The sequence below is a fragment of the Podarcis melisellensis genome (assembly GCF_964234715.1).
Source record: "Podarcis melisellensis genome assembly, chromosome: 8".
NCBI lineage: Eukaryota > Metazoa > Chordata > Lepidosauria > Squamata > Lacertidae > Podarcis > Podarcis melisellensis.
Genome location: NC_138540.1, coordinates 59682435 through 59704287, shown reverse-complemented (window position 1 = coordinate 59704287; position 21853 = coordinate 59682435). Strand labels below are relative to the sequence as shown.

The following is a 21853-nucleotide window of genomic DNA, read 5'->3' as shown; positions in this document are numbered from 1 at the left end:
GATGAGGGCCGGAAGTCGTGGCCACCCATGGGTGGCTTTCAACCACCGCCTTTCAAGTTTGCACCTCAAAGAAGCTTCCTGGCCAGCCAGCATAAACAGAATCTGCCCTTTGATCAGTGAGTCAAACATCAATCCTTCCCTTTGAGGGGCTTCAATATTTTAAGGCAAATGTTCAAAGGGGCCTGATTCCCTTTTTTAAACCCAGCAAAATGATATTCCTGCATCCTTGAAGGCAAAATGATTTTCCTGCAACCTTCCACCTTGCTCAAGTAAGCTCAAAAGCACGATGCTAGTACAGTGGTACCTTGGGTTACATACGCTTCAGGTTACATACGCTTCAGGTTACATATGCTTCAGGTTACAGACTCCACTAACCCAGAAATAGTGCTTCAGGTTAAGAACTTTGCTTCAGGATGAGAGCAGAAATCATGCTCTGGCGGTGTGGCGGCAGCGGGAGGCCCCATTAGCTAAAGTGGTGCTTCAGGTTAAGAACAGTTTCAGGTTAAGTACGGACATCCGGAACGAATTAAGTACTTAACCCGAGGTACCACTGTAATTAGGTGAAGTGGGGAGGAGGCCATAAAGAGTTCACCTATCACTGTTTCCAAAACAGCCAGAAAAGCCTGTGCCATCACTGGGGGAGAAATTCGATTCAGATCACATTTTAAAGCAAAACAGTCCAAAACATAACAGAAACACAGCAATCCTTTGAAATCTGCCCTTCTCAGAATTTTTCCACTTTGAGGGCTGTGCTGCCTCTTCTCTGCGCCTGCTGCCCCCTCCCCTTCCTCCCAGGGTGACGATGGCCGCCTCTGAGAGACGTCCTGCCTGATGGAGGACACGGCCAAAGTACAAGCTCATAAACAGACAGTACAAGCCACGCTTTTTACTGGTTCTATTTTTACGAGGAGACGCCGTGAACTGTAACGAGATAATATTCTGTTCTTGGTCACCCTGTTAAGAAATTATCATGGTCGTCCACTTGAGAAACTCGCCCCAGGCGCCCACTGGGATGATCAGCACGAAAGCACAAGTCGGGGGAGGGGGGCAGAGGGGGAGTAAAGGAGGAAGGGTTGCCTGAAATGTTTCCAAATGATTAAAAAGCCACTTTGCAAAAGGAGCTCCTGCTGTGCGAAAGGCGGGGCAAGAGTAATTCCCATAAGCAGTTGCAGAAGAATTTGCTGCATCCCAAAGTTAGACCTGGAAAAGGCTGTGCCTTTCTGCGCACCTGAGTCAAATGCTCACTGATGCTCCAGGGGCCTGCCTCCTTGGAGAGCGTAAGGAATCATCGAATCAAAGACACAGAAACAGAGAGTTGGGAGGAATCACAAGGGTCACCTAGTCCAACCCCCTGCAATGTAGGAATCTTGGCTAAAGAATCCCTGACAAATGGCCATCCAACTTCTGTTTTTTAAAAAAGGTATTCAATCCCACAGTCAGAAAGTTCTTCCTAATGTTTAACTGGAGAGAAACAGCTGGGGCAAATGCTGACAAGGTCCCATATTGAGACTGCAAGACCCATCACCCTCAGCAGGGAAGCAGCTTTGGCTCTCAGTGCTTGTTATTTGTTTCCTTCACCTCTCCAAGGTTAAGGTAACTGGGTCACCTCAAATCTGCTCAGTCACAAGCATTCAACCATTTCTGCAAACACAAGTGTCTAGTCCTCAGGGTTGCAGGGGAGAGTTTGAAAACCTGCAACAGTGCTTTGGGGAAAATCCAGAAGCCAGTGGGTGGCTAGTAATCAATCAATCAATCAATCAATAACAACAACAACAACAACAACAACCAAATGAGTAAGAGGCTGAGGTTCCCTGAGATATAGATATTTCCTACCCTACTATACCCTGATGCTACTGGGCCCTCCTTGTATTCAGACATTCAATATTTTGCCTTCGGAACAGGAAAAACTTTTACTACTCAGTTCTTCTGAATACGTAAACTACATTTAGGGCAACAGAGCAAAGCAGACTGGATTGTTTTGGAACACAGGTGCAAAATGCAATTTTTGAAGACTCATGTTTAAAGAGAACACAAGTACTGGTTGTACAGATGGATTTCATGTACTTTTAGTGTTTTAAATTTGGTGTTTGGGTTTTGTTTTTGTTTGGTTGGTGTTTTTTTTTTTTGCTTTGTTTTGGGTGCACCACCTCAATATTTTCGCATGGAAAGAGAAGGAAAAGAAAAGACAAGACAAGAAAAGACACCAGGGGAAAGATGCTATCCTACCTTATCCCTTGCTGAATCGTTCTTTTTCTACTAGTAGAGATTTAAAAGAAAACTGCTGGGGTGCATTTAAAAATATGATTCCCGCCTGCAGTCTGAAGTGGTACAGTCCATTCTATCCGCCACAGGCCTCTACCACCTCATCCCTTTGCATGCATGAACCCGGCCTAAGCCGCCAAGCAAAGTGTTTTACATGGGCTTTTAATCGCTTAACGGCTGGTTAAGATGCTGTAAGCCGTTTAATGTGCTCTGAGCTTCCCCCGTTGTGAAGTTACCCCAAAGGGAAGATGCAGCAAAGAGGGGATCAGAAGCAGGAGGATTTGCTCATCTGCTTACCCCACAAGAACCCAGGCAAGTAAAGAAGCGGATGTTCTGCATTGCCAGCCACCTTTGTAAAAACGTTTAGGCCAGGAAGAACTGGAAAAGGTAGTGGGAACGGAAGCAGGCATCTGACCGCCATGGGCTTCAAAAGCCTCAATTTCACTTAAAAGACTAAAAAGATCCCAACATTTTTCAGGATTGGTGAGGAAACAAAAGTCATGTCACTTCAACAAGGCAGCCCCTTGCACCCCAGAGCCTTGCTTATTAATCCAGATTTATGCATATCCACTCACTTACGTTCAGTTGCTCTTGGTAGTGCAGATCAGCTTCTTTCCATTCTGTGTCAGTTTAGCACATGCTCAGACACAGATGTAGTCCATCTTGTTTCCAACGAACAACCCCCAATATCTAATTTTCCACATGCTCTTCCTCTAAAATATGCAGGTTTTTTTAGACATATTCCCTAAAATATGCATTTTTTTATTCCCCAGAAATTGCACATTGGTACATATGCCTGAATGGAGATTCCTGCCTTGCAGGGGGTTGAACTAGATGACCCCAGGATCCCTTCCAACTCTACAATTCTATACAGGTTTTCCCACCAAAGCTGCACCACAGATTTTGGAGAAATAGGTTCCAATCTGCATATAAGCCAGCCAATGAGGTCAGAGTGCTTTAAGGCAAAGGCGGAGAACCACTGGCACTCCAGATGTTAGAGAGCTGCTTTGTGATGAATCAGACCATTGGTCCATCCAGCTCAGTATTGTCTACACAGACTGACAGCAGTTTCTCCAGGGTTTCAGGGAGAAATCTTTAACAGGTCTACCTGGAGATGCCGCCTTCTGCATGCAAGGCAGTTGCTCTACCACTGAGCTACGACCCTTCCTCTTGGAACTCCAATTCCCATGAGCCCCAGTCAACACGGCCAATAATGATTAGGGATGATGCGAGCTGAAGCCCAACAACACCATCTGGGATGGCGCTGCTAGTCCCCCCCCCCCCCCGCTCTATAATACAGTGGTACCTCGGGTTAAGAACTTAATTCGTTCTGGAGGTCTGTTCTTAACCTGAAACTGTTCTTAACCTGAGGTACCACTTTAGCTAATGGAGCCTCCCGCTGCCACCGCACCGCCAGAGCATGATTTCTGTTCTTGTCCTGAAGCAAAGTTCTTAACCTGAAGCACTATTTCTGGGTTAGCGGAGCCTGTAACCTGAAGCATCTGTAACCTAAAGCGTCTGTAACTTGAGGTACCACTGTACAAACTGACAAAACTCTTCCTCCCTCCCTAGTAGCACCAGACAGTTGCATCGCAAGCAGCAGGAGAACTGAGCACCGGGAGACAGTGATGCTCCTCGCTGCCTTTTCCACAGCCCCAATCCAGTCATTTACCAGGCAGAGGGGAGCCTGTGAAGTCTTTTTCCGCAGCCAAGAGAGGCCGGCGCAGTTATAAGACAATTAGCCTTTGTTTAGAATGTTCATTATCTCACTCAGCAGCAGCCGGCAAGGGGGGTGTGAGAATAAGGGAGCGCTCTGCTGCAGAAAAGCTGGCCCACTGCAATCCAGCTTCCCCATCTCATAATCCCAAAGCCAAGCTGCAGATGCCTCCCCAGTTGGGTGGCGGAACCCAGGATTCCTCTGCACAGCCTCCAGGAAAGAGCTATTGGTGGGCCTATCCCATTGACCAGACATTTTTCATCGTGCCAAAAGGCATATTGTTCAATAAAATATTAACTTAGTTCTGGTGCTATCATCCTGGCTGTGCTGGCTTGAGAGCACCAGGTTGGCAATGGGGAATAGCGTAGTGTAGTGGCCTGAAGCAGAGGAAAGGAACCTGCTGCTCTGGAAATGGAGCTGGATTCTATCTCCCACCATCCATGATCATTGGCCAGGCTGGCTGAGACTGATGGGAGATGAACTCCATCAACCTCTTAGAGTATTGGACTCAGATCAGGAAAGCACAGCTCAGTTCCCCATACAGCTATAAAATTCATTAGGCGAGCCTGGGCCAGTCACCATCTGTCAGTCTAACCCACCTCACAAGGCAATTGTGGTGATAAAAATGGTAGGAGGGAACCGTGTTTTCTGCCATGAGTTCCTTGGAGGAGGAGGATCAAAAATAATACAGCAATGTTAACAGATGCAGCTTTTAAAAAGAAGGCTCGGAGGAATTAATGAAAGATGGGTCAAGTCAAAGGCTTTTAACCATAGCAGCTGAACTGAGCCTCCACTTAGGGAGGCAAACTACAAAATGATTAGATGCTGGGAATAAATGGTGGGGTAGCCACCACCTCTTTGTAAGCTTCCAAGGGACTCTTACTGACCAGCACTAGAAAGCATGTTTTGGCATTATCCAGTTGTTGATGTTTTTAAGGTATTTTTGAAGCTGTTGAATTGGGATGGATCAGCCATCCAGCAAGTTCTGCATTGGCTGGAGATGATGGGAGGTGTTGTCCAAAAAAATTGGAAGGCACCAGGTTGGTGAAGGCTGCTTTAGGGTGTGTTGGGTGCTTAGCTGGGTTCTTCAACATGCTGTGCTGCTGTTGCCTCCTTCAGGGCAATGTGTTTTTCAAATGTGGAGCTCTCTCCTTGGGGCCCTCTCATGGTCCCCTGGATCAGACATTGGCATTTAGCAGCAGAGATGCCTTCTCAGGTGAGGCTCCTGTGCCCACAGACCTGCACAGGATGCACCAAGAAGTAGATCCAGCTTATCTTTGGAGTTGCAGCTGCCAGAGGACTCTGGCTTCATGGAGTCCTGGTCTGGGGCCACAACACAACTGCTGTTGCTGGATTCCCCTCTGTGGGTGATGTTTTCAGGAAAGGACTGTATGTTTTGCAGAGAAAAAAAGGAGAGTCCCATGTTTTGGCTTTGTGGAAAGGGGCATCCCCACAATTTTTACCTTGAAAGCAGAATTTAAGCTCCGTAATGCCGGAGAACGGCTCCTCCTCTGCTCTTCCATCAGAAGACAGATTTCTTCAAAAGGGTATAGATGTTTTCCTGATAACATCATAGTAGCAACAGGAAGATAGGGCAATTCCTCAAAGACCTGATTATAATTCAGAGAGACTTCACAGAATTTCAATTAAGGGCAGAAAAGAAAGAAAAGAGAAAAGAAAAGCCAGACAAAGCTTCTCGCTCCCCAAAGCTAGAAGTGACTGAATGACTTCTGTGAGGGTGTCTCACATAAGAAAGGAAGGAGCAGCATCAGCTTGGAGGGCAGAGGACAAGAGAGGCAGGCAGAGATTCTGCAGTGCTATGTCAATCTCACCCACACACATTGCAGGGTAAAATGCAAGACCCACATGAATTACAGTTCTGTGCCATCTTCTAAGAATGGCCATGGTAAAGACCAGCCTGTCACCATTTTGAGTAATCCATAGGGCCACACAGACCCACGTTCGGTCATTTGTGGCCAGGGAGTTGGGACAAAGCGTTCACAAAGCTTTTGATTCCTGGTCACCTGGGAGACAAAATGTATTTATCGTGGGAGACCAAGCAAGGAGCTATCTAGAAGCCTGGTCTGTCTATATCAGGCATGAGGAAGCTACACTCCTGACTTCTGTGGGATCAACAAGGAATTGTCGTACCTCCCGAGGAGCAACAAGACCTATCAGCAACTAAGCCTGGTCACTGCTGTCAAATTCCGCTGGATCCAAACCATGGTCTACAATGTTCACCAGGAAGTTTTTAAGACCCCTGGACCTCTTGCAGTCAAAAGTGCATAGCAAAAGACTCAAAATCCTCCTTTCATTCCCTGTGAAGATGCACTAAATTTAAAAGACACACTGGATCACACTGGAGGAGGCATTATACCTGGATGGCCAGCTGGCAACTCCATCCAGGAGTGCTTTTTGGCCAGCTGAAGCTGTTGAGCTAGCTGCACTCATCCATCTTGACCATAGGAACACAAGCCTCCACAGTTACATCCAGGGTGGATGACTGAAACACATTCTCCATGGAAAACCCTCAAAAAGCATCAGCTGTTCCAGTATGCAGATGCAAGGATGTTGGTGATCGCACATGTGTTGCACTAATTCTGCAACAGCTGCCTTGGTGGTTATCCATCTGTTTCAGTGCACAGTTCAAAGTGTTGTTGAGTACCTTTAAAGCTGTACATGGCTTAGATGTAGTATACCTTAAGGCAAGGGCACTAAACCTTGAGCTTGGTGGCTCCACCGTGACCCCACCAATTTCAGTGACCATAGGGGGAAATGAAGTAATTGGGAAGAGTGCAGTGCACTAATTGATGGACCTGCCATCCACTCTCTCCCTGGTCATCAGGCTGACTGTTTGATGAAAAGAGAAGGGACAATAACTCCTCCTCCTCCTCAGTTGATCTGCACTTCTTCCTAACATCTTTGGACGTCCCTTTGGGGCTGTTGCTATCAAAGTGCAACTGCTCTAGATTCTGAAGTGAGTCTTCCCACCAAGGGAACCTGCACAACTTAAAGAGTATTTGGAAGACACCTGTATGCCCTGGTGGTTAGCAGACTAGAAGCAGGATGTGTTTCCTTTTTTAAGATGATGTGGCCTTACATGTTCTTTCATTTTCAGGCTTTGGACTCATTTTTCAGGCCATCCTTAATACTTTTGCCTCTCGTCTTCCCACAGATGCGAAGAAGAGATGTCCTCACCACCACATTCACTCCTTGTGTTTGGGAAATCTCCATTTTTGCTTTTCACGCTTCAGACTCTCTCTCTCTCTCTCTCTCTCAGTGATACCAAAGCAGCCTAACCGACAGTTAGAAGGGGCCCTTGGCCAACCTCTGTCTGCTCTCGTTGGGGCTAATTGTTGTTAGCAAATGATCCTCCTTTGGGGTTTTACTAGACCTCTGGGGCCATTTCTAGCCAAAGTATGCAAGAGCTATTGGAGGCAGGGGAGGCATGAGCACAGCGAGATTTTGGTCTAATTTGGCAGTATGCCAGCCCCCTGTTTGCTTGCAAAACTTGAACCTTAGCAGAATAATATCTGCCTCAAACACAGAGGTATGAAAATTGCAAATTCTGGGCAAAATTCTCCATTTGAAGTTTGGAAGCCAGCTCAAGCCCCAAGAAAGGAGCCAAGAAAGTTGTAGAGCACACTAATACCTCCCTCAAGCAATGAGACCTCACAATGAAATTTGGAACTCATAATCCTGTTTTGCATTCAGACATCGGCTTGACACTTGCACCCAATTTCAAAGAAAAAATATGGATTCTCATGACACTAAAACAGGTCATGCCTTCAGAGAGGAGCTGCAGCTGCTGTGCTCCTCTCTGGTCCCTTCTGCTCCCTGGCCACACTGAGCTAAGCCACACTTTGGCTTAGCAGGTCATCTGAATCCAGGCATGGGGCTGAGCTCTTCCCTTCTTAACCAAGCCAAGGAGGTCTGGGGAGGAGCAAAGTGTCTGGGATCTCCTCTTTGAGAGCCCCAGTGCTTGCCTGGTAAATGGCAGGCCCCAGACTGAAGAATGGTTTCACAGGAAGCTGCACAAGGGAGACAATACCAGCAAACTGGCATTCGTGTGGCATGCAATGAAAGCTGTCCAGAGTACAGCCCACTGTTGAGGGAGGTTGGTGGGGGAAGGAGAGGGGTTTGCCCAGAAGTGCCTACAGAACATCCCACTGGGCCGGGAGCCAGGGGAAGGCTCCTTTTCTCCCTTCCTGGCCCGCTGCCACTCTCCATTCCAAGGAGCCTGAATGCATCTTTGGCACAATTCACCAAGCTGATGTCGTTAACAGCGATGCTTTTTGCCAATCGCTGGATCAGAGTCGCTATCACTGGCAGCCAGGCGGCCCTTTTTGGGAATTTATTTTACCTTAACTGTCATTAAAAAATTTTTTTTCAAAGGTCTTCCAAATGCGAGTTTGAGTTTAAAAGCTGCTCCAAGATTAAGGATTATTCCCTGCCAGAGAACACTCTGTGCCTGCCTTATAGCCTTGGGTGATTTACAGGACTGCCCATGCCTGGTGGGAGGGGGAGGGGGGAGAGAGAGAGGGAGAGGGAGAGAGAGAGAGAGAGAGAGTGGTGAGATCAGGGAGAGCACTGGGACTAGAGTTGGGGGCAACAGCAGCAACAGAAACATTGAACATTGGTAGTGGCGCCCTCCCTGTGGAATGCCCTCCCACCAGATGTCAAAGAGAACAACAACTACCAGACTTTTAGAAGACATCTGAAGGCAGCCCTGTTTAGGGAAGCTTTTAATGTTTGATGTATTACAGTATTTTAATATTTTTTTGGAAGCCGCCCAGAGTGGCTGGGGAAGCCCAGCCAGATGGGCGGGGTATAAATAATAAATTATTATTATTATTATTATTATTAATAATAATAATAATAATAATAATAATAAAGTGTTTCACATTACTATACTACTACCCTTACAACCACCCAGCATGGTAGTTGGGCACTGTTAGTCTCACAGTGCAGACAGATATGGGGCTGACCATTCTAAGACACCCCAGAGAGTTCCTGGAAGAGGCAAAAATCTGAACATGAAATGGACCTCCCAATTCATGCATCAGTCTTTCCACCACGAAGCTAATCCAATGGAATACTGTAACAGCCTTTGCTTTGCACCAATATAAGAGCTGCTGTGACTTGCTTAGCCCCAAGGCACATCTAGCTCAACATTGAACCTTCATAACTACTAATTCACATGCAGCCATCCTAATAAGGGAACACCTGGATTTAGGGCCTCCTTTTCCCTGTGACCCCAATTTGCAATTAGTTTACACCTTACCTTTCCTGCTATGAACTCAGATAGATGTAGACTCTTCTCCCTGCCACCCCCATTTTATCTTCATAACAGTCCTGTGAGGTATGTTTAGGCTGAGAGACAGTGACTGGCCTGTGGTCACCCTGGGAGCTCCCTGTCTGAGTGAGGATTTGAACCCTGGTCTCCCAGGTCCTAGTCTGACACTCTAACTTCTATACCACATGAACAATTGCAAGAATGGTTTAACAACATACAGGTACATGAGCTGGATCCAGATCAGCTACCTGGCAGAGTAGAGTACAAACTGTGGGGGGCAGGTGATCAGGTCCTATTTTGGGGCTTCCGATTGGGGCATTTGGTTGACCACTATGAGAACAGGAGGGTGGACAAGATGGACCACTGGACTGATCCAGCAGGCTCTGTTTGTGTTCTTAGGAGTAGCAGAAGGGGGTTAAACATTTTCTGTTCCCTGCTGTTGCCCTGATCTGGAGCAGACACATACACAGAGAGACAAACACAGAATTGCTATTTGCACTGGAAAGAAACCTCCCAGCACATCAGTGGGAACCTTATTTGGAGATGCAGAAGGGCTGACCTGGATCGAGGCTGCAGCAGGAGGCAAATGGCCCTGGGATACCCACTGGAGGAGTGGACATTAGCAGTAGAACCATGCCAAGAGGTTTTTAGGATCCGCTTACACTGGGTCGACCTTCCTTCCTCCTCTCCTTGCCACATGACCAGTTTTGCACCTGTGACAATCACAGGCAACTCTGGCTTTGTAACTTTGAGAAGCAAAGCACAACCCCGATTTCAGCACAGAACATAGAAGTGTGTACCCCGGTTACTGGAGGTTTGAGAAATGTTAACGTAGCATACTCTCCTTAGTCTGGGAGCTGGCATTGTAAAGCAAGGAAGAACAAAAAGCAGAACTTGGTTAAGAATGTAAGAGGAACCCTGCTGTTGAATCAGGCCAATGACACACCTAGGCTGGGCTCCCAGTGGCCAACCAGATGCCTGTGGGAAACCCAAAGGCAGGACCCACACACAAGAGCCCTCTGCCCTCCTGTGGCTTCCAGCAACTGGTATTCAGAAGCATTGCTGCCTCCAGCCATGGAAGCAGAGCTGTCATGGCTAGTAGCCATTGGTAGCCTTTTCCTCCACGAACAGCCTTCACCAACCTGGTGCCCTCCAGATGCTTATCTGGAGAGCAGCAGCTTGATGAAAGCCGCTGTAAATCAATGACTACATACAATGGCAAAATCCATGCCCTATTAGGATTGCGTTTCCTGTTCTCTTCCTTTCTCTCTGCCACAGATCCCCTCTTCGTATGTTTCTTATCTGCTGTATATTGTGTGAGGGGCGGTGGTGGCAGGGGGAGTCCCATGTGATCCGCAGTTGCTGCAGTCTGTCTCCAGACTGAGTGGGGGGAGCACGGCTCCACTAGCTGTCACGTCTGGCAGTCATGAAGAGGCCCAATCCAAGAGCATTTCTCTAATTTGTTTTTAAAGGCAGTTGAGGCAATGGCCACTCCCAGCATCCCATAGCAATTAATTTCACTGGCTATTTATATGGAGTTCCTTCTCTTCATTTTTTTTTAAGCTTGCTGCTGTGCTATTTTCACAGATGGGTCCCCGTTTTGCTACGTGGAGGGGGTGTAGAAGGGCCTTCACTGAACTAGTGCTCTCCAGGTGCATTCTTCTGGCTGGGGCTGAGGGGAGTTGTATTTCAATAGTGTTAAAATAGGATTGGACAAATAAGGAGTTAGATGGGCCAGTGGCCTGATTCAGTATAAGGCAGCTTCCTGTGTTCCTTGGGGCTGCAGTATCACCATGATGCCACTGTGAACAGGGATGGTTTCCCTCAAAGAATCCTGGGATCTGTAGTTTGTTCCGGATGCTGAGAGTTACTGTATTAGGAGACCCCCGTTCCCCTCTCAGAGCTACAGTTCTCAGAATGGTTTAGTAATAAATCCCTTTACACAAGGAACTTTGGGGGTTGTAGCTCTTTGAGGGGAAACAGAGGGGATCTACTGACAGCTCTCAGCACCCTTAACAAACTCCCTGTGGGGAGCCATGATGGTTTAATGTGGTATCATAGGGTTTTAAATGTGAGGTGTGGATGTGGCCAGGTCTTAGGTGGGAAGGGAGCCCCCTAGACTGCAGTTCCAGCCTGAAGAAAGTCAACTGACATCCTGCTTGAATATAGTCAGCTGACTCTGCAAGCCAATCAGGAAGCACCAGGCCCTTGCAACCAACCCAGCTCATCCCTCTTAAGCATCCTGTTACCCACTCAGCAACAGTTGCTGTCTCCTGACTGTTGCGTTCAATTGTGAGCCCTCCCTGCCTGCCTTTCAACTTCTGCCCCTCCAACCATCTATTTCTCCTGGGAAGTCAACCCCCGCCTTGCCTCTAGGGATGTAAGGAAACCTTGTTCTCTGTTTCATTCTGCATTCATCACACAAAGCACTGTGTCCTTTCTGCTGCACTTCGTCTTCTGCCAAAAATGACATTGTTTGTTTCATTATGATGGCAGTGATGGCTACCAACTTGGGGGGCTTTAAAAGAGGACTGGGCAGATTCAAGTTGAAGAAGGCTATCAGTGCCTGCTAGCCACAATGGCTACACTCTGTGTCTACAGCTGGATGCAGAAATGCTTCTGAATCTCAGTTGCTGGGATCCACAGGAGAGGAAAGTGCTTATGTGCTCAGGTCTTGCTTGCAGGCCTTCCACATGAGAATAGGAGGGTGGACTAGAGAGGCCATTGGCCTAATCCAACAGGCTCTTCTCATGCTGTTATTGTCCACTGTAGCAAAATTATGTAATTCATCACATCACTTAAAGTAAATTACATTGCCATTATGTCATTACACCCCATTCATTTCAATGCAAAGGAATCACTCTGCAAATTGGGATGGGGGGAGGACATAATCAATTGCATAACATGTGCAGACTGAAAACAACAACAGCAAATACCAATCCTTGAGGTCTGATGACTGTTGCCCTCACACTCTTCTTGTGGGCCACAGCTGGAATGTCCCCAGCCTAAACTGGACCATTGGTCTGATCTACTAAGGCAGTCCTTGGGCTCTTAAGACAATGAGTATTTTTATGTCTCTCTCTCTGCTCCTTGTCTAATCACTAATCTCTCCTTGCCTCTCCTTTTCTTATCTTCTCAATCTTGACTTTTATTAGTCAAATCCTGCAAACCTCAAGAGAACACACTGCTTTGCTCTGCAAGATCTGCTTCTGAGATAGGAGCTGACAGGAGACCCAGATACTTGCTACAATCAAGAGATGCTGACTCTCCTGGGCAGTGGACAGCACTTCCAAGAAAGGCTTCTCTAATGATAGAAGGAGCTGCATCCTGCCAATGGCCTGCTGGTCTCATCCAGCAATGCTGACCCACATTGGCAATAGCCCTCAAACCCAGTCTTTCCAGCTGCTTCAGATCCCTGATGCCTCATGGGGTGCAACTTAATTGGATGGTGTGATGAGCATAATGCAAACCTCCAGAAAAGGAACCAAGTCCCCTGTGGATGAAAAAGATTGGTCTCCAGGCAACCACACTGGAAAACCATGCCAAAGCTGTGTTTCCATTTTGGGGTAAAAAAGAGTTAAACCTATAACATTCTTTGCAGTAGGCTCTGCGTGTAATATATTGTCAGGTATTAAACCGTCTTAAATCATAAAATGGCCTGGTTAGCACATAACACAAAGACAGAGTTTGTCTAGGCAAATTGTGGCTTGCTTGAACATGAGCTAGAATCTAGATCGACCTACAGCCTAAATTAGTGTAAGGCAGCTCCCCATGTTCCTAGCTGGACTTTCTCACAATCTCCCTGAAAGTGAAAAGGGACCACAGAGGTCTATGAGAAAGCGGGGTACCTGCCCTAGTTACAGCATTGGATCATTGACCTTCACTATGATAAACAGGCTTGCCCTAACATTGGGTAATACTCAACTAAGTTTTACTCAGGGCAGATCTATTGAAATTAATGGGTCTAACTCAGAACGTAGTGAACTCTCCTTCTTTGGAGGTTTGTAAACAGAGGTTGGATGGCCATCTGTCAGGGTTTCTTTAGCTGTGATTCCTGCAGTGAATGGGGTTGGACTAGATGATCCTTGGGGTCCCTTACAACTCTATGATTCTATGAACTCATAGCATGAAATTAGCATTTTCTAATTTCAGTGGACCTACTCTAACTTAACATGGCTTCTATCTCTGTTGACAACCAAAATTAAGAAAAGGACAGGTTCCTGCACAGCAGTCACAAAGTTCTCTTATGTCCCTCAACCCTCTAATAGTCCAAAGACTCCACCCCCCCCCCGAAGAAACCTATGGGTCACTCCCACCCTGGTTGGGGAACCAGCCTGAGGTTTCCCAACCCAGGTGGAAGTGACCCATAGGTCCTTCAGGTCTCTTTATCTGGCCAACAGGACTCTCCCAAAGCCATGGTTCTCCTTCTGAGGCTATATCCTTTCCCAGGCCTACCCCTGCAAGCGCAGTTCTGCAGCTGGAAAATCTCTTTGCTTGCTTGAATAGGTGCAAAGATGGGGTGGGGTGGAAGCCTCTGACTTTTTGTGTGTGACTGGAATGCAGCTGACTACAACAGTGGGAGATGCCTACCCATTGCCCCACCTACTACTTCCTCTGCTCCTGCCTACCCCGGCATGTGACCCCCTGTCTGAAAAAGGTTCCCCAAGTGTATATCCAACCACAGCCTTACAAACATCTCTGCACAAGCGGCTTCTTTTACAAAAGGGGTTAAGAACAGACAGATCAGTCTATTTCTGGTCTCTGTTCATTTTGCAGGTGCACATTAATTTGTGCTCCCACATTAATTTGTGATTTTTTAAAAAGTATTTTATCTCAATGAATGCATTTCTAAATGTATTTTATTCAAAACTATTTTTTTAAATAATCATGACATGTTTTTTGAGCAGAGAACTCCACTGCAAAATTCACAAGTGCAAAATCCAAAGTATAAGTACGTTCTAATCTATGTATTTATCTGGGAGTTGCAAATTGGGTCAGTTTGCTTCAAAATGCACAGCTCCCTTGATGAAGCAAGAAAACGGGAGTCTTCCAAGGGGCAGGAGGGGAGGAGGGGGCTGTTTTAAGCACAACTTCTCTAACTATGCCATGCGATGTAATTCTGTCATGCAAAACACAGGCGAAGGGACTCGGGAGGAGATGCAAGGAAAAGAGCATTGCAGGACTGCACTGGATTTCAGAGCAATTTCTCCCTGTCCTCCTGGGCAGAAATTAGCTGGCTAGAGTGTCCTTATCAAATGTGACACGTTCCTCGTGCTCTCCCTTGCGCCGTGACAGCTGTCGCATCGGGAGGAATTACAGACTCTGGATGAAACAGAAGCTAAGCACTCTCGCCGAATTACAACTGGATTTCCTGAGTTGATCTGCAAGGGAGGGGCAGCCACAGATGAATGGCCATGCTGGCAGGGGGCTGATGGGAGCTGATCTGGAGGGCACCAGGTTGGGCACAGCTGCAGTAGGAGTTTGGAGACTGTTTCTTATCCTGTCCAGATATCTCCTGTTCTCAGAATTCACAAAATAAAGTCCTGGTCCCTTCTAGTGGTCTGTCTCTTGCTCTGCATGCAGATATTTCTGAGTTCAATCCCTGATGTGGTCTGAAGTGGAGAACTACAAAAGGCTTCCCTCTCCTTAAGACCCTGGAAAACCACTGCCAGGTAGAATAGACGGCAGAATAAGCAGCTTCAGACATTCATCAGATAGGAGTTCTGCTGAAAGCCTGCAGCCAAAGAGTTGGCCATTGGTTGAATGTGAATGGGCCCTTTTATCTTCACCTCTCCTCCTCCTGGCTGAGTGAACCTTGTTCCACTGGATAGGTCTTCAAAGCTTCCTTCTTAGAATGCTCAGTTTCTTAGGCAGACTTCTTTCTATTTTTCCACTCTAGCATGCCCTGCCCCTTCTCCATCATCAGAGCAGCTCAGTCCAATGGCAGCCTGCTTTGTGCTCTTCTGTGATACTCTGGCATCTCAGCCAATCACTGGCAACGATTTCGTGGCCACCACCAAACCTTTTAGCATATTCCAGTGAAGGTGATTCTTACTCTGAATGTCCAAATTCAGCTCCTTAAAATACAACCCCCCCACCACCACAGGAATTTGTCACTTTACTGGGAACGCAGAAGCAACAGCCCACTTACTTAAACACTCCACATTTAGCATGATGGCTTTGTTTCATTCCATGCGCACATTCCCAGGCACCCCAGTCCCCCACTCTGCCACAGAAGCTGCTCCATGCACTACCCTTGGTTCCATTTCTCGCTTGCAGCTCCATCCCACAGATGGAAAGACCCTGTGATGACAGATCTGCCTGGGGCCCAACCAGCACTGTCTCCACCGCCATCTGGGGGTAGAGGTTCCATTCACAGCTGTACACTAGAGATGCCCGTTCCGCAACTTCACAATTTCTTCCTTCTTGTGCCTGAATGAGATGCCAAATGGGGCCATCTCAAGAGCGTGTCGCAGAGAGCAAAGCATTAAGCAGTGGACTAGAAAGGCAAAAGGGGTCACTCAGTGAGAGACATATTTCTAGAGCAGCGGAGGGGGCTGCCATCACTGGCCCTTTCCTGTGAGTGAAGATGCTGCCAATCTCATGGCCAGCTGAGACCAGGACTAAATAAAACCCACCAGCCCGCTCCAAGCTGGCTTTCTTGCTGTGTAGGGTGGGGGACACATCCGGTCAACTTGAGCCCCACTGCCTCCAATCTGCAAAGCTCTCCACAGAGCTGTACAGCAAGAGGGGTGCAAGGATTTCCTAGCTCTGTCTGTCCCCAAGCTGATGCTTTGGACTCCAGCTCTCACCAGCCCTAAGTAGTCATGCTGTGCTGCGGTTGATAGGTGCTGCAATCTAAAACATCTGGAGGGCACCAGCTTGGGGAAGGCTGTCCCAGATGGACACACACACACACAATTAATCTCTCCTGGATTGATTGACACAATCCAGATTCTAATGCATCTAAAGGAAGGAGAGCAAGGCAGGCAACTGTACAGAGCAGAGAAATCCTAGCAGCGGTTCATTTCTAGAAAGAGAGAGGCTGATGGGGGTGGGTTTGAGCTTGCATGTAAAATGTGTGATGCATCCTGGAGACCCATGCTTCCCAAACCAAATTTGGGGAGCCTAGCTGCTGTTACTTGGCCATAGGCACTCTGCACATGCTCTGGTTATTTGACAGCCTCCAGCCCTGAAGTTCAAACAAGCTCTGGAGCAGAGTCCCAGCTCAAAGCAGTTCAAGAAACTGAGGCAAGGTGCATGATCCTGGAGAAGGTAAAGAACAGCCCCAGAATCACTAACTAATCTGATGTGGCAGGAAAAAAGAAAACCATTCCCACCTGTAAATCCATAGCATCAAACAATGAGCAAAGGGAAGTAGGTAAACCTACTCACTGCAGATGAGTGACTATTTTATAAGTCTGGCTTAAGAATCTCAGTGATGAGGCAACGAACCAGCTCCATAAGGTCTTGTAGCATGCCATGCCAAAAAACGTTTGATATAATACACACAGAGATTTCTCTGCAATCCAGAAATCACGTTTAGGCTGTAATTCAAAACACATTTACTAATGAACAAGCCCCATGAACAGCAAGGGGCATGCTTCTCACTAAACATATATTGATTTATGTAACAATATGATCATAAAACATCCTGCAAAACACACACACACAACCACCCAAAACCATAGCACCTAAGCCTGGGCTCAAATTCTTAGCACACTTACTAGAATGTGAGAGCTATTGGATTCCATAGAACCTACTTCTAGGAAAGCCTGCCTAAGATTTAATTGTAAGATTTTCAAAAAAAAATAGTATTCTCTACACTGAACAACACTTGAGAATATCTGTAGCACATTTGAGCATGCAAAATGCTCCATGTCTATCTGGGTAATCCTTCCAATGATGCTGTAAGGCAGGTCAGGATTAATATCACCCTCATATGGTTGAGAAGGAGATGAAGCTGAGAGCATAGTCCCCCCCCCACACACACACACATACACACACAACCCTGCAACCCTCCTGGCAAGTATACCTTCACTGAGGTGTGGGGAGGGGACCAGGAGGACCTCTTGGCTGCCTTACAACAAATGAGATCCTTGGTCCTTCTGGCTCTGGAAACTTCAACCAGCAGCAACATTCCAGAGCTTCAGGCAGGGCTCTATCCCAGCCACACCTGGAGATGCTGCTGGGGACTGAACCTAGGTCCTTCTGCATGCAAAGCATTTGCTCTGCTCCTGGAACACAGGAAGCTGCCTTATACTGAGTCAGACCATTGGTCTACCTAGCTCAGTATCGCTGACTGGCAGGGGATCCCCACCAGGGCTTAGGCAGGAGTCTCTCCCAGCCCTGCCTGGAATTGCCATTGGGGACTGAACCTGGAAGCTTCTGCCTGCAGAGCAGGTGCTCCACCACTGAGTTCCAGCCCTTCCCCAACGCCTAGTGGCTTGCGCTCTCAACCAAACAGAAAAACTGCCCCACTGTTCCATATGCACCCATTAAATAAATAGGGTTCGAAGGGATCACTAGTCTCTAAAGCCAGGGCGAGGAACCTGTGGCCCTACAGATGCCGCTGGACTACAGCTCCCATCATCCTTGAAGATGCTCACCGGGGCTGATGGAAGTTGGGAGTCCGACATCGTTTGATGGGCAGCCACATGTTCAACACCCCTGTTCTATGGTCCGCGGGAGCTGAAGCCGCCCTTTGTGTCACAGAAGTGTTCCCAGAAATTACAACAAAATCTGTCCCTCTGAATGCAGTGAGGCGAGTGCATAGAGGAACGGAGCAGAATGTTAACCAACGGTGCAAATGAGGGAAGGGAAGGGGAAAAACAAGGCAGATGCAAAGAAGTGACTCATCTCACTACACCTCCCCACCAGCATCTAAATGCACATTTTCACTCCCTGTCATGTTACACACACATCCTCTTATTCATCGCTCCAAAAAGAATAATGTCAGACTAGCGTCTATAGCAAAAGCTGCTGCAGGTATTTGAATCCAGCCATCACAAAATACTTTATATTGAGACCAGCCTTCAACCTGGTGCTCCCCTCCATATGTTTTGGCTGAGGCTGATAAGAATCATAGTCCAAAACATCTAGCAATGACCAGGCTGGCAAAAGTTGATTTAGATCTATGAAGATATTTAGTTCACACACTAGAAGGGTTAGGAGCAAGTAACCCACATTTTTAATTAAAATATAGACGGAACAGCATGCCCTAAGTGTTCTCTCTCTGACCACAGCTGCTGAAATACGGTACAAAGAGATAATAAAATAAAGCTCAGATTCTGACTTTGGCGAATCTCCAGGGGAAATTCTGTGCTCCGGAGCTATTTGGAAGGCCTCACTGCCACACTCTTAAGACACTGCCTGATAACATGGATGGCACAACTTACAAAGGTGCAGAGGTCAGTGAGACATGGGTTGTAAGAAGAGAAAATATGTAGGCATGTTGCATTTTACCTCTTGAGAGTTTTACGCCAAGCGATAGCTGGCATGTTTACAAGCCAACCTCCAATCAGTGGTAACTCAATGCAACACAAGCAAACAAGAATCTATCGGGAAATAAACTTCAACCCTGCTCCTAGCACCCATAACACAATTTTGTTTTAAGATACAACTCAAGAGTCAAAACCCAGCGCCTATGGCATCAAGTGGAAATGGGGTTGTATACATGAGCTATCCAGCTGTCACCACCACTGATAGAATATGCCTGTACCCCAAAACACAAGCCTTTTTAATGGTGTTGGTTCACACATGCACATGTCAGTCATGAGAAAGCAAGGGATTACATACATGTGAGAACCAATCATCATTACCAGGAAAAAGAGTGTGTGTTTTAGACAGAAGGGCACTCTGGCCACCAAGTGTCATTTCTTCCTTCTCCTAGAGTGGGCGCCAGAAAACACTTCTGAACAGAATCACCCACCTTGTAAAAGAAAAAGAAAAAAAGGGCAGTATTACTTTTTTAAAAAACGGGAGTTGGAAGTGAAGCTTCCCTAATGAATCCCGTTTCTTTCTTCGCCTCGCCTTCTGTCATCGACCTTCTCTCTTCAAAGCAGAAGCCTTTCCGTATTCTGGATCTGTTCCTTTTGGGGAAGGGAGGCGGGTGGAGAGTCCTGCATCCTGTTGCCACCCCCCCCAAAAAAGAAACACTGCGGCTTGCAAGCCAAAGCAATTAAACTGCCGGAGCCGCCGAATCCAATTGCAATTTAGCCAGCTAACGAGACACTCTGTTGCCTTCCGCCGAGAGAAAGAGATTTTTTTCTCCTTCTTTCTTCTTCCTGGCATTAGGTAATGCAACACCAAACGACCACCGATTTTCTCTTCCTCTCCCCCCGCCGATGCACAGAGACCTCTCCAAAATTTGCAGGCGATGATTCAGATCGCACCCATTTCAGATGCAAACGGTGTTGGGAAGTTGCATGCACGAAAGATAGGAATCCGCTGGGAAAATCTCCTTCCCTCCCCCCCCCCCCGGCTCTTTTGCATCAATAAATCCACATACGCATTAAAAAAACAACAAAAAAACCTAAAAGCCTCGAATTAGACGTAGCCGATATACGCTGATTCGTTTTCATGGCGTTAAAAGCTAGCAGCAAAAAGCAGCGGGGGGGGGGGGCGGACAGCTGAATTTGGCGGGGAGGAGGGGAGGGAAGAGAACCTTTCGCGTGAATGCAGCAGAAGGAGGAAGAAGAACCGGACACTTGTATCTTTCGCCTCCCCGGCCAAAGACGAGAGCGAGAAACACATACAAAAAGATATTTATTCTCTCGCCTCTGCCACCCCCACGCCGCCGCAATCTGCCACTATAAATATCAGTCTAAAAAACTTCCAAACCAACTCATCCGTGGGGGAGGGGGGGGTCGTTCTCATTTGCAATCATCATCATTAGAAAAGCTACCTTTTTGTAGTTTATTTATTTAAATGCGCAAGCTCTAAAAAGCAGGAGCAAACTTGCTACCTTAGGCGGAGGGAGAAAATTTTGCGGGGGGGGGGCAGGTTACGATTAGTAGTTGTGCTATTTTGCGAGCCGAGCGGCGTTCACAAGCGGGGCAATTAGGAATAACAGTAAAATAAAGATACTAATAATTAATTGGCGTTCCATGCCATCAATTTGAAAGGAGGAGGAATCGGGATGGAATCCGGTGGGGGGGAAGGGGGAGATAAGAGAGGAGCAGGAGGGTGCTGGATGGAAAGAGGGGGTGAAAAGAGAACTCATCCTGCAATCAATCGCAACCAACTTTACTCCGGAGCCCGGCGGCGGCGGCGGCGGCTTCTCCGCGGGCACTTGATGGGCAAGGCAGGTGGGAGCGATGGCGCGGCGGGGAGCGCCGTTTGCTGGCATTCCGACGAGCGGCTAACGCGTGGCGACCAAGCGCTCGCCTTTGCCCCCCTCTCTCCGTTCCTTCCATCCTCGGACAAAGCCCCGTGCTCCTTACCTGATCTTTGTTCAGCAGGACTTTAAGATCTTCCACGATGAAGCAGCCAGAGAGCTGAAGTTTGCCATCCCTTGCGTTGGGGGTGATTCATTTATATTATTATTTTTATTAAAAGAAAGAAAGAAAATGATGGGGCGCAAATGCAAGGAAGATTCATTTAAAAAGGCTCCTTTTAACTTGCACTGCGGATGAACCCCGTAGTTGATACAAAAAATGAAAAAGTCTCCACCTTCTTCCAAAAAAAGAAGAAAGAAAGAAAATTAGAGGAGGAGGGGGAGATTCCCCCCTCCCTACTCCCTCGGTGCGTCACTTGAACTATTGCACAAGCGTTTCCCAGATCTGGTGGCGGCGGCGGCGGCAGCGGTTGGGCTGCTGCAGGCGACGGACCCTTGCGGAGCAAACGCAGCCAGCGGCTCGCATCCTTCCTCCCTCTGGCAGGCGGGCGGGAAGGCAGGCGGGCAGGCACGCGCGCCTGGGCCCGGGGCTGCCGGGCGCCGCCGCCGCTGATCCTCTTGCCTCGCCTCTCCTTGCAACAGCAGCAGCAGCAGCAGGGTTGGGCTCGCGCTGCTCCGGCTCCTGCAGGGCTCTCGCTGGAGTGTGTGTGATACCAATGGCAGCGGCGGCGGCGGCAGCGGCGGCAGCAGCAGGCATGGCGAAGAGTTTGCGCGGAAAGGAAGGAGGGAGGGGGGAACCCAAAGAGGAGGAGGAGAGGAGAGAGGGAGAGAAGAGAGGAAAAGGACTTCCTGGGCTTTAAGGAAGCCCCGGACAGATCGAGGCTTGGAAATGCGGGCGACCCGCTTTCCGACAGTGCGGGTGGGGAAGTGGCTCGTTCAGACGTCCCCGTAAAGCTGCAGTCCTAATGCGGGCTCGCCCGGGAGTAAGGACCTGTTCACACGCGAGGTAGAGGTAAAGCCGAGTTTAGCGCTGGATCGTTGTCTCATATGTCATCGAACTGTACAGTTGGAAGGGATCCTAAGGATCGTCTGGTCCAACCTCCTGCAAAGCAGGAGTCACAGCTAAAGCATCCCTCACAGATGCCCACCGAACCTCTGCTTAGAAACCTCCAAGGAAGAGGCCACCACCTTGCAAGGGAGTTCATTCCAATGTCAAACGGCCCTTGCTGTCAGAAAGTTC

The 21853-nt window shown here is 47.8% G+C and overlaps 1 protein-coding gene across 4 annotated transcripts in view; it reads right to left on the bottom strand.

Moving 5' to 3' along the window:
- The window catches only part of ADGRB2 (adhesion G protein-coupled receptor B2), a 167019-nt gene extending 145651 nt beyond the window's left edge, over window positions 1-21368 (bottom strand). The window contains exon 1 of one of the 4 annotated variants that reach the window (XM_081922850.1): window positions 20720-21368. Coding sequence is in view for 1 of the 4 variants with exons in the window: in XM_081922849.1 (XP_081778975.1) it covers window positions 17885-17914 (30 nt within the window). In the remaining 3 variants the exon portion in view is untranslated. Of the gene's footprint in view, window positions 1-2841; window positions 2862-17884; window positions 18066-19241; window positions 19723-20719 lie in introns of those variants that run through there. The other 3 variants (XM_081922851.1, XM_081922849.1, XM_081922852.1) reach the window with 3 other exon arrangements.
- Between the last annotated feature and the right edge of the window lie 485 nt (window positions 21369-21853).